This window comes from Ciona intestinalis, chromosome 12, assembly GCF_000224145.3.
Source record: "Ciona intestinalis chromosome 12, KH, whole genome shotgun sequence".
In the NCBI taxonomy this organism is placed as follows: domain Eukaryota; kingdom Metazoa; phylum Chordata; class Ascidiacea; order Phlebobranchia; family Cionidae; genus Ciona; species Ciona intestinalis.
In genome coordinates this window covers 3,302,276-3,314,905 of record NC_020177.2, presented here as the reverse complement: position 1 = coordinate 3,314,905, position 12,630 = coordinate 3,302,276, and the positions used below count along the sequence as shown (strand labels likewise).

Sequence of the window (12,630 nt, the reverse complement as noted above, 5' to 3'; positions counted from 1 at the left end):
CATACTATACGATAAAAACAAGAACTATATTTTACCCCGGGTTAAGTTTACCCCGGGTTAAGGAACGAATTCAATTCAACGTACTCAGTTATCACGCCCTCGATTGACTTAACAATGATCATTTTTCGTAATGTTTTTCTCAATCACACATAATGCTTTGTTACGACATAGTAGCGATTCACACGTTGATTATTTGCGTCATAATAGCATTTGATGCGTCCAATGTTGACGTCATATTATGGTTTGATACTCTCATTATCAGCAATTCAAGAGAAATCAAACTGAATAGTCGTTTACGGTGATGGAGACTGTTTATTGAAACTTTAACTAGAAGTGAACATATACGTTAGTTTTATACTTAAAACAGCTTGCGACAAGTACATGGCTAGCGCCTTTGCAAATACAAAATCTTGGGGTTATACAACGACCGATTAAAATAAAACAAAAAACACATACATTGCGGTTTAATGTTTTTGCGTGGCGGATGTCTTTTGGATTTAATTAACTGCTTTAACAGCCATCTGCAGACGTTAGTGCTTGCTTGTAAAATTAATACGACACCTGATTTTGCCAGTTTCACAAACGCATGAACGATAGGCAGCAGTTTTGGCTAACTTTAATAGTCGCCGTTATTGTCACTCCTGCCATGGAAAGTATAGCTTAATCGTGTTTTAGCGCGTATACCGTATTTTCCAAATTTCTGCAAAACGAATGACGTCATCATGAACGTGGCCTCTTCTGCAATTTAAAAAAATCGGCGCCTATTACCTGGGATAAACAGGTAATAGTTAGCTGTCTGTATTATCCATTCAAAGTTAAAGACGGCCTATTATACGCACTTTTAGAGCCTTGGGAATACGGTTGCTACTCCTGTAAATGTTCTTTGTTTACTACTTAATAATGCGGTAGGCCTATATACTAAAAACTTAGACCATCTTACCCCGACTTATACAATACATTTGTTTTACTTATGAATGTTCGTCGACTGTAGAAGCATAATCCCATTATAAGCTCCAAACTATTAAAAACATGCAACTTTTTAATTTGCAGTCAAAAATCAGTCGCACGAATTGGATTGCCGATTCCAAGACTCCAACAATTCGTTCACATATTGTACCTGGACGTCATTTTCACCATATGGGGATATTGCATACCCTGAATTTAACTCGTGGGTTGGGGAAAATTCTGGAGACGTGATTGACGATAGACACGGAGCAACACTAGAACATTTGGAGGGTAAGAGTTTGAGCAGCACTTTTAGAACAAGGCATGGACAAGAATAGAAGAGAATTAGTCGTCTTGCACAACCATACACAAAAATGGTAGCAACGTAGATTTTTGAATCTGTTTCCTCTGAGGTGGAGGCAGGCGAGCTTCAACCATTGAACTACGACACCGGTTTACCTCACAAAGCACAGCAGTGGGCAACAGCTCTGTTATAACGACTGTCGTTGCTTCGTAATGCGAATAAGTAAAATAAATTACATTTATTCGTTAACTAGGCCTATAGGCCTATGGTTCTATATTGTAGGCCTATGGTTCTATATTCGCATAGACCGACAGGAGTCAAATATTACGAGCTACGAGGTCATATTTTACTACACGATATGAATGTTTCGTGTGACCTGCTATTTTAATTAACCAAGGTTGTTCTTAGGTCGTGGCTACATTCTTCGATTTGATGGGCTCGGAAATACAACTCAGAGCATTATCTCAGAAGTCCCAAAGTGGTTTGCCAATAGCAACTGTTCCTGCGTTATGTCTTTCCTCTATCTATTGCGGGGTGTCTGGGTAAATATTGTTTCTTTATTGTTAAGAAAAACACTATTAAACTTTTACACTCCTCAGTGCTACAGTAAACGAACAACTGGCGTCGTTTATAATTGATAGGTTTGTGAATATTTAAACTTGTTTTGTTATTATAGGCTCCCAGGCTCGAGGTGAACTTAATTTATGACGATGGTACAGAGGATGGTTTGAGCGTCTCTCATTGGTCAAGACATGGTCACGTGAGCGACAACTGGGAGACAGCTACTGCGCTGCTAAATTTGCAAACCGGTCACAGTTTTCAGGTTGAAATTTTAGTAAAAGACATTACAGACAGTAAGGGGGATGCCCATATAGACGACCTGTTGTTCTACGAATGTGGTAAGTACCATTCTATATACACTCAGATGTTTCCCTATATATCGATATCTCTTGTTGGTTATTTTAACCTAGAGCCATCCACAAAAGTCTATTCCAGTAGTTAAACTTTTTTGTATGCTTTACTCTTTTAACAAAGATGCTTATCAGATTTACCCCCAATATGTAATATGGCGCTCATTAATTAAAATGCGAAAATATGACGTTATGTTTAATGCGACGGAAGCGTTTGCTTTTTGGCAAGGAGTTGTGTTCAACGTCTGGTAAAATACCAAAATTGGCACAATTTTTCTGTCTCATCAACTGAAGTGGGTTTTGACTTTTAGCTCATTTACCCTTTATATACGAGGAACTTATTCCCAGGGGTAAATTTACCCCAGTTTAAGAAACGAATTCAATTTTATGATGGTTGGCCTTTGGATGTAGGCCTGCGTTAGCCAATTATACCCAAGCAAATTTCTTGTTTTTTTTATTAACTCATAACCTATAAACCAGTATTTTCCAAAAATCAATTACATATAAAACATAAAACTGCATACAAACCATAAAAAATATTTAATAGGGTGTAAATGTTTAAACTACTTGCCTTGGAACGCTTACGCTGCAAACGAATCGAAACCGGGGAGTAAAATCGCAAATTTTCGAAAGCGCTGTGAACAATGGAATTTATTGGGCCATGATGTAGTGGATTCATTTTTCTTATTGTGTTGAAAGGCGTAGTTTTTATTTTATTTTTTTAACTGTGTGTTTTTAATTTCAGACATGAGCATACAACAGCTTTGAACGAACTTATCACGGCAGTTCTTTTTCTATTTGCACATTTCTTTCGTACTTGCTCTTTTTTACAAATCACCATATTCTATAATTATACGTGTGTGGCTGTTACACTGATGAAACATTTCCCTGTGAGTTTCAGCATTTGTTAAAGACCATGTAGCCAGATTTTAACTAAGGTGTAATAACCTATGTACAACCTCATTCAAACAGTGCCCAATGCAAAAACGTGCTTTTGCGAATTCAAAACTCCCAATCAGCGTAACAAAGCGTATTGTACACTACATTGTTATTGCCGCTGTATATTTTCGCGTTGTATTGTAACATCATGCACGTCGCGTAGGCACAGTAGCAGAAATCTGCCAAGCCGACCGGAAATTACGCGCCGTGTGAGCTGCTCTCGTGAGATGACTGATATCGTTTAGTGATCTCAGTGCACACGGCACGTAGCTTGGACTTGCTGCTCCGAAGCTTTTAAATTTTAAGTGTTTCTTCAATTGCTTTTACATTGGATAACACGAAGCCCTTGATAATTTTTTCGTGTAACACTTTTCTGTCAGAGTACCTCTATTTGATTTACGTGTTTTATTTTGTTAACTTTCTGGCGTCGTTTTCGTGCACCTTTGCTGTCACCACGCGGCAGCTGTTTTGTCACATCTTAAGGTATTTCAAAATCCGACCCAACGACAATAGTTCATTTCTCTTGTAGAAATTGCTTTTTTGCCTTTATTGCTTTCCATTTTTAGCTTTTAAAGTTCTGTATGTTTTCCTTATTTACACGTTCCGAATGAAATCGCTATTGTAGTTTAAGTGCGCTTTGATTCTTTCCTATTTTCTGCACCAACCAACACGCGTGTTTTGGCTAAGTTAAGGGCATTGGCCGAGCTAAATGAACACTGGCAGTCCATAAGAAGATAATAGAAAGGGTTAGTAACTAATATATGCTCGAGGAGAAATGCCGTTTGAAAACGTAAATCATGTGCACAGCGTTAGGCTATTTATATTTGACAGATTGGCAACCAGATAGGTATGGACGTATTTATACCTAAAACTTCATTCTCTCTCTCTTGGGAATGTAACTGCAGCTGTATTAATTAAAGTTTTGACCCAAAGGGCAAAACCTCCGTTTTGACCGAAGTAATTTGTGCGCAGATACGTTTGATCAGGTTTAACACTATTTAACAGCCGTTGGTGTTTAGTTTACTAATACTATAGTTGAGTTATGTATGACTTTCATTCTGTGTGCGAAATGCAAGATGCTAAAAGTGAAGTAGAAAGAAAATGGTAATGTACTTTTGTAACAGGTATATTGGCAGTTCTTTGCAAATACATTTTTAGAAGAAAATGGGATTGAATTTATAATATAAATCATTTAAAAACCATCAAAATGTTTTATTGCAAAAAGTAAAAATAAGGTTATCCCAAATATGTTTTCGAGTCGTTGGGAAAATACAGAGAGTTGTAGAGGAAAATATAGATATTTTTGGAGATTCTACATAGCATGGGATTTAAGAATGACTGGGGTGTGTACGACGAATTACGAAAACATTTTCATTTTTCTTCTGGGAATTTATGTAATTTTAGAAAAGATGTATTGTTTTTCCCGCGTGATCTATGGACAGCAAACTTGCTTATTTCTCATGTAGTTGTATTCATTAAGAACGGTTGCTGATATTATTGGAAAAACGCGCAGTAAATTCCAGTTTTTAGAAGTGTAGTTACTTACACAAACACTATAGTATGGTTTATGCTTACTGTTGTTAGCTGATAAATGAGGTATATATAGATGTAATATATAAATCCATTAACCGTTAACACAAATGTAGAAAAGATAACAGTCTTAATTCACTATATAAACTGATAATTGCTTTTTCATTTTGTTTCAAGACCCATTTGCGTTGTAAATTGGGTGAAATATTTTGTTAGAATTGCATTTGTTTTTTAAACAAACTGTTGTGTTTGTCTAGGCTTTATAACCATATATATATTATACAATTACATTGGTTAGCATGCAAAATGTCCTACATGTTGTTAAAATAGAAATAGGGTCCATTAATAATGGATCCGTAGAAAATGTTGTAGCATTCTGTTCTTTTCCCTTGAAACATTAAGACTATTTGCCTGCAGTTACCAGTTGTATATGTTATGCGATGTTGCATTCAAATTTGCTATCATGGTTGGTTTTAATGTGGCATATTTTAATTACTGTATTAGGAACTTAAAATATTCTCTGAATGGTCAGATTGCTCATTGAAATGACGCATTATCATTGTATCATTGTGCAGTTTAATGTAGTGACCACATAGTGGTGGTGGCATGAATTAGTGTGCATTGATTATGCTTTATTTCTATTCTGTTAAATTAATTAAGGTGCAATTAAAGTAGTTGTGTAGTAAAACCAAAAAAAAAATAAACTCTATTATTAATTCCTAAAAAAGGTATAAAAATGTCCGATTTGAATTTATCTCTAAAAATGCCGTCTATAAAATATTAGCCGAAAAAGAATATTTTAAAAACAAAAATTTAAACAAAATGAACTACGCCTAAAAGTTCAAAGCTGTTATCTATTATTGAAATTGGTTTAATTCGCCTGTCTGTTTAGTGTTTTGTATGTCATATTATAATATGTTATGAATGCTGATGCGTGTTGTTTTATTGGGTTATTTCCTGTATTGTGTATTGTGTATTGTTATATAGAAATATTATGTTTCAATGTTGCTTTGCCTACCATGAGTGATTGTATGTCTTCTCTATTTTGCATTGCATAATTTTAGGTAATTATATCTAGTTTTTATGGTGTTCTATCTATTCCTAATCATGTCATCATATTTCTACGTCAATTTGATTATCTTAGCGTTCTACTTAAACTCTCTTATTTTAATTTCAAAATTTAGCAATTTTTTTACGGAGAAAAAAGACGTGAACCTTATTTATAAAAAATAAACACTAATTTCTAATTTAATTTAAATTCCAGGTGAGCTGGTAATTTGCTTAGTTAGTTATATTTTCCTGATGAAGCAAGTACGATAGTAAAGAGAGAAAATGCCGCTGGTTAAACGAAGTGTTACGCCGTCGTCACTTTGTCGGCAAAAACTGCCGAAAAATATCGGAAGTGAATTGGAATGTGTTACTAACAATACATTATCAGGTAGGAAGCGTGGAGACTTATGTCCGCAATTAAAACTGGCAATCGCTGACTCCAGTTTTAACACACACACACAAAATTTCTTACAGATTTGCAACTTGTTTTATGTCTGATGCCAGTTTAGAACGTTGGTGTTTGCGTTCTGTGCGTTTTGCGCCCACTTTGTGCTAGTAAAACTAAATGTAGATAGCTAGAAACTGCTATATCGTATGTGATTATCTGTAGGTTGAGATTAATATTTTTTTTCCATTGTCACCCTAGTTTTGTTTTATGTTTATAAACTTACTGCTATAGATAAAAAGCTAGTCTATTTAACGTGAGTTCTGTTTCATACAACTCATGCAGTTTACAAGTTACCACGTATGTAACTTTATGAACAATTTAACCGTAATTGTGGGACTTATGTTCTTTCCACATTTTCCCAATGTTAAACCACTAAGAAACACAATAGTCCAATTTTCGATGGTATACAAAGTCTACAGCATAAAAAATTTAAATTTCTTTAAGTCACTTTCAGATCGTACACCACTTGGTTTATGTGTATTCATTTTATCTTTGTTGTAATTTATTCTAAGTGGCCTTTAGGTTGTCCTGTTCTCTTATCTTTGGAGATGTATTATTGATGGCTTGGATCATAAATAATTAATGTATGGGTTACTTTCCATTTAAAAAGTCTTCTCTTAGCTTTGTTTGTGAGATTTAGCGGTTTCTGACTCAGTGACTTTGTAAGAGGAATTTTTAATGCTCACTTGGGAAATTTTACCTGCAAGACACAACATCACATGAACTTATATTCTTTTCAATACAGTAATATTACTAATCTGCACTTGGAGTTTTATGTGCAAAGTCAAACTCTTGGCTTTATGCCTAGATTTATGGCACCATCGCTTAGGTTCTTAAGCTGCAGAATATAAAATGTAATGTAAGATAATTAAAAAAACAATGCCGTTTTAACATATGCCTCCCTTTTGAAAATATGATACTGTATGATATTACTGTTTCACATATCATGTCATGTTCTTGGACGCATATCATTTCCTTACTCAGAAAAACCTCATTACAACAGAATTATATCAATGTTTCACACAAGCGAAACACAAGTTCACCACGCCCCCCCCTAACCCACAATCTGTTACCACAGGAGTTATCATGCAACTCTCATCACTCTCTCATCATGCAGAAGATGTATTCGGTGAACTTTTCACAGAAGCCAACTCATTCTACTCGAGAGCAAACACGTTACAAGATCGCATCGATAGACTTTCTGTAAAAGTCACGCAACTCGACTCGACCATTGAGGAAGGTAGGTAACTGGGTGTAAAGCATGGGCACCAAACCTGGGGGGGTAGGGGAGCAGGCCTACCCTGAAATTTTCAGTGAACAATGAAATCAAAATTGTTCCATAAGAATGTGCCTCCAACTATCACTGCCTCCCCTGCATTTTAAAAAGTTTTGTGCCTATGGTATAAGATATGCTTGTATCAATGTTACACAAACCTTTAACTTGGCCATGGCTGTTAGGTTCAGTCATTATGTTTTAAATTTTTGCTTAAACCTGTTTTTTAAAATGCAGTTCCGCTATAGATGTCTCAAATAGGTGGTACAAAATATACCTACCAATTTTACACCAAGTGCAAATAGACTATTAACCAAAAGGGCTGCTTAAATTTTAAGGGTTTAATAGTGGTAGCGAATTTGGGAGCAAATAATTTTGGAAAGCCCTGCTCTATACCATAGTTAAACCCAAAATTTAAAAGTGTCACTCTGCTAGTGATTGCTTAATTTAGGTGTTGTGTTGATAAGGTTAAAAGTTGGTCTGTTGACAACGGTACTGTCGACTGACAAGCCATAGCCTACGTAGGTGTTGCTATTTAAGGTCTAACTGTTAAAATATTAAAAATCCGAAAATGGAGTATATATAGCTTTTGCATTGTAGTAAAATAAACATAACACTTAATAATTAAGAGTGTTTTAAACTTTAAAGCTTGATTACTCAGACACAGCCAAAGGGATTTTATCACTGCTATACCATAGTTTGGGGTATAAGCAGTGCCATAAAAGCTAACAACTGGGACACTTTTAGCACATAATATCAAAATATTCGGATCGTGTTTTAAATAATTAACAACGGTCTATGGAAGTCGTGAGGATACGGTTTTATATTTTTTTGTATGTTCTTTGTTTACTACAAAATGAGACGAGAAAATAGAATTCGAACTTTCCCCACTCTACCATCATATATTATATGTCTAAAATAGAGCTATTATTTTATACCTTTCATGCCCTAGGCTGTTCATGTCACAGTTGTAAGATATCAGTAACATTGAATCCTTATACAAGAAGTCATTTTGTTTTATTGAATTTTATATGCTATTGGTATATATGTCTATAGGCCTACCCACTTTATTTAAACATTTAGTCTCAGAACTTGAGTGTTTAAATTGTAACTGAACATTTATATCTGCTTTGCATAGGCCTGTTATGCTCATTAGTCAATAATACACTCTGCAAATACACATTTCATTAAAGCCCTCTTTTAACCTGTGTTTGACTAACCCCTGGGGCTTAAGGTTCAATTCAAGCCAAAGTCAGTAATTGTTAATATTAACCCCATCTTTCAATACAAAATACCTAACAAAAGACCTTAGGACAAAACCATTGTTCACTTCATAAAGAATTCTTGCATTGTAATAACAGTACAAAATGAAAATTAATGCTTTTAGTAAATTAAGGTGAATTTGTTTGATTTTGGTAAACCTCATTATATTATTTGTGTTCAAAAAATTCGGGGACCCAAACAAATTTACACCCTAAATAAATAAATAGGTACTACAATTGCTACATGTATCATACTTTTAGAAATATTGCTGTAGAATTTGACTCCAGTCCCAACCCCTAACTCTAACCTTTTTATCATGTTTTAACTGTCAAAATATCCATAAATCAAGCTTTAGCAGCTTTCATGACTTGAAAAAGAAGAACCGTAGACATTTTTCAAGCTTTATTTAAGAGCCCTTTGGAGTGAAACAAATTCTAGCCAACATTATGGCATAAAAAATGATTTTTTAAATTTTTTTAAACTTTATTTAAGAGTGTTTCGAAGTGCATTAAACTAGCACTTGGCTTAAAAATGGATTGTGGTCATTTTTAAAAGTTTATTTAAGAGCTCTTTGGAGTGACTAAACTCTTGTGTATTCTGCCAACTTTCGTTTCAGGCAATCCCATTTGCCCAGGGCAGGCAATAACTAATTAACTTGTTTGGTCAGTGTAATAAAGCGTTGTAAAGCTGCTGTCTCTAAATATTTCATTTACTTTCATTGTTTGCAAACGATGCGTTTTTAAGAAGATATTAAACATTTTACCAACATATTTGCTGGGTAATGCTAAACTTTCTACTTCCTTTTTTCAAGGGAATTGTAAAAGAAAATCTCCTATTTTAAGTCATTTTGGACACAGGTCCTTTTTTAAACTATATAAACAAAATTCATATGATTTGCCTTAGTGTATAATGGTCTTAAAAATTTGGCGAAATTTAGCACTAAAATGTAAATTGTAAACATATTACATGCAGCAGCAGCAGGCATAGTTATAAAATAATTTGTTAAAACAAACAATTCAAATGACTCTTGGGTTAAAAACAGTGGCAGACAAGTTTGAAATAAATGCTGGAAAAAAACAATTTTTTGTCACTATTTTCTAATTCCGTTTTAACATTTCTTCCTTGAAAAAAAAACAAATGTTTCTAAGCAATATTTTTCTCTAAGAGGAATTTGCCTATAGGTGTTAAGCATTCAATAAAGTAGGATAGCCAGTGATAGTTAGACGCACGTTCCTGTGGTACAAAACTCACGTCTTGGTTCTCATTGATTAAATACAGTGTAAAAAATGCCAGAGTAGGTCTGCCCCCCTTCACCCCAAGTTTGGCACCTATGGGTTACCTACCATTATAAAACACTGGTTTCAATAAATCCTTTATCCCCAGTTTCCCTCCATGACATAAACATGAGAAAAGCATTCCGATCAAGTGGGACAACAGATCAACAAGTTGTTTCAAGGGAGTCTCTTCCAGCTACGTTGATTGAAACTTATAATCAAGCTGATAAACCCCCTCCACTCCAAGATCTCAACCAATTCAGGTGAATTATATTTTACATTTATTTATTATTCAAAAGCGTTATCTAATATATATGTAAAGTACCAGTGATTAAATAATAAGGCCAATATTTAAAAGTTATTTTTAGACCTAAAGAATAATTTAGCAAAAGTCGGTAATTCAGTAATACCCTTTTTGCACGGTAAAAAGTTAATGCGAAATAGCGATTCGCATTAACTCGTCATTGATAACTCGCTAACGGCGTTATTTTGCATGGTCATTGTTTTTTTTGCGCGTATCAACATTGAGTTAGCTTATTTTAGCGCAATATTGTTAAATCTAGTTTATAAAATAGGTTTTGATGCTTTATGGTGCTGTTACCATCTAAAAACTGTAAAAATAATACCCGAAAATGATTAGGCTCTTAAAAGTGAAACTGTACTTCCACCATAGTTTTCTTTACTCGCAATATGCGTTTAAAAATCATTTTCGCTGGTAAAAATCAGTTTAAAGGTTTTTTCCTCCTTTCAGAGATGATGACAGAGATGCTCTGAAGATTTACACCGATCCCGATTATTTCTTCAACTTATGGAGGGAAGCGATGCAGAAAGAGATGAGGGAGGCGAAGGAAAAGAGGAGGGAACAGAGAAAACGGGAGGTAAGACCCAAATTGATCAGTATTTTGAGGTTTTAGTACCTTTTTTTTGAAGTTGGGGTTAAATAAATCAAAATATGCGACAGTGGCATTTTTTAAAAATAGTTGTTTTGTTTATTTTTATTTCATGAAAAGTAGCTACGTATTGTTTTATGTCATTTAATGTTTATTATACTGCTAGCCATGGCTGCAAATCTTATACCCCCATGCACCTGCCAAGAGCATAACTAGCAGAACAGTATCAAAACTACTAAACCCTAAAAAAAAGTATCAAAACTACTAACCCCTAAAAAAAAGTATCAAAACTACTAACCCCTAAAAAAATATCAAAGCTACTAACCCCTAAAAAGTTCTTCGCGTAAATCCCCCCTTCTGTGCAGCGTCGAGCCAACCTGGGTTCCGACAAAATCAACCAGTTCGTAAAGCAATCCCAAAATCTCGGCTGAAAGCTCAACAAATGCAACAGGGTGTTGAATTCATTGAATCAAATTCCCCACAAATTAATCACGTACAAAAGGAGGCTCCAGCAACAAAGTAAGTCATTGTTTTACAAATTAAGTTTGTATTTTTGTATTTTGGCTCTTCTGGATTTTTGCTTGCTGATGGCCTGTTCAACTTTTTGACGAAAAATCATGTCTTTATTTTACGCCAAAGAGGAAGTTTTTTTTTCTGAAAAAAGTTTGTTTACCTGTTTTGGCTTTTTCGCCATGAATTTTGCCAACCAGCTTAGGATTAAAATATAAAATACACACATATATATATATATATACACATACATATACCCCAAAACAGTCAAAACTATTTTTTTCCATGTCAAAACTACTTTTTACGCCCTAAAAATGAAAAATATTGTCATTAGCCAGAAAGTCAAAACTGTTATAAAATCCAAAACCACTACTTTAAATGTACAGATTTTAGTTTTGTATATATTGTGTTTTCCTTAATATAATGAACAATGAACCGATACGGCTTATACGGCACTTCCTTATTCAATATGACGTCATAGTTCCTATTATGCTTTGTTAATCACCAGTGTTTAAATAAGAAGGTTATACAACTTAATCCTAAGTCACATTATGCATGGCACTTAAAAGCTTACGAACCAAGGCATACATAGTATAATTTCATATATTGTACTGAAATGTAGAAATAACTAAATAAATATTTTACAAAAAAAAGAAAACATGATTGAATCTTACTGTACAGTTAACAGCTGTTTTCACTTTTAACAAAAGAATGAAATATGAAAATTTGATTATCTTTTCCTCGTTTTTTTAAACCAAACAAGTTTAAAGGCAAATTTGAGATTTTTATTCAGAAAAAACTATCATCTTAATTTATATTTATCAAAAAAAAAACTATTTTTTTAAATTTCTTCTGTTATTAACCAGAAAATAACACATTGATATTAATATTTTTGTATGTGCTTATCAACCAAAAAACTTTTATTTTTAGCTCCCCTTCCCCCGAGTCATACACCATGACCCCACCACCACCTCCCCAGAGCGACGGGTTCCCCTCTCCTGACGATGGGTACATGAAGAACTCCCAATCGAGCCCCCTACCCCCTTATATAACGGACAACCCACCCCCTTACTTTCCGGACGGTCCACCCCCCGTGGATTACCCCCCACCCCCACCTACAGGGCTCCCTGCCCCACCCTCTCCGCCCCCAATGAATGGAGGAATACCCCCGAACCCCAATATACCCCCACCACCACCACCAGTATTAGGGGGTAACGCACCCCCGCCACCCCCTCCCCCTTCTTCTGGGTCCAATATACCCCCCCCACCCCCTCCACCAAGCATGCCAGCTGC

The 12,630-nt window shown here is 34.9% G+C and overlaps 1 protein-coding gene across 1 annotated transcript; it reads left to right on the top strand.

Moving 5' to 3' along the window:
* Positions 1-5,887: 5,887 nt before the first annotated feature.
* LOC100181735 (wiskott-Aldrich syndrome protein family member 3-like) lies at positions 5,888-12,433 on the top strand. The gene is made up of 6 exons (XM_002125671.5): positions 5,888-6,067; positions 7,206-7,367; positions 10,047-10,200; positions 10,689-10,815; positions 11,193-11,346; positions 12,268-12,433. Exons 1-5 carry the CDS (start codon positions 5,962-5,964, stop codon positions 11,256-11,258), a joined length of 615 nt encoding a protein of 204 aa, XP_002125707.1. The 5' UTR covers positions 5,888-5,961; the 3' UTR covers positions 11,259-11,346; positions 12,268-12,433.
* The last annotated feature ends 197 nt before the right edge of the window (positions 12,434-12,630 follow it).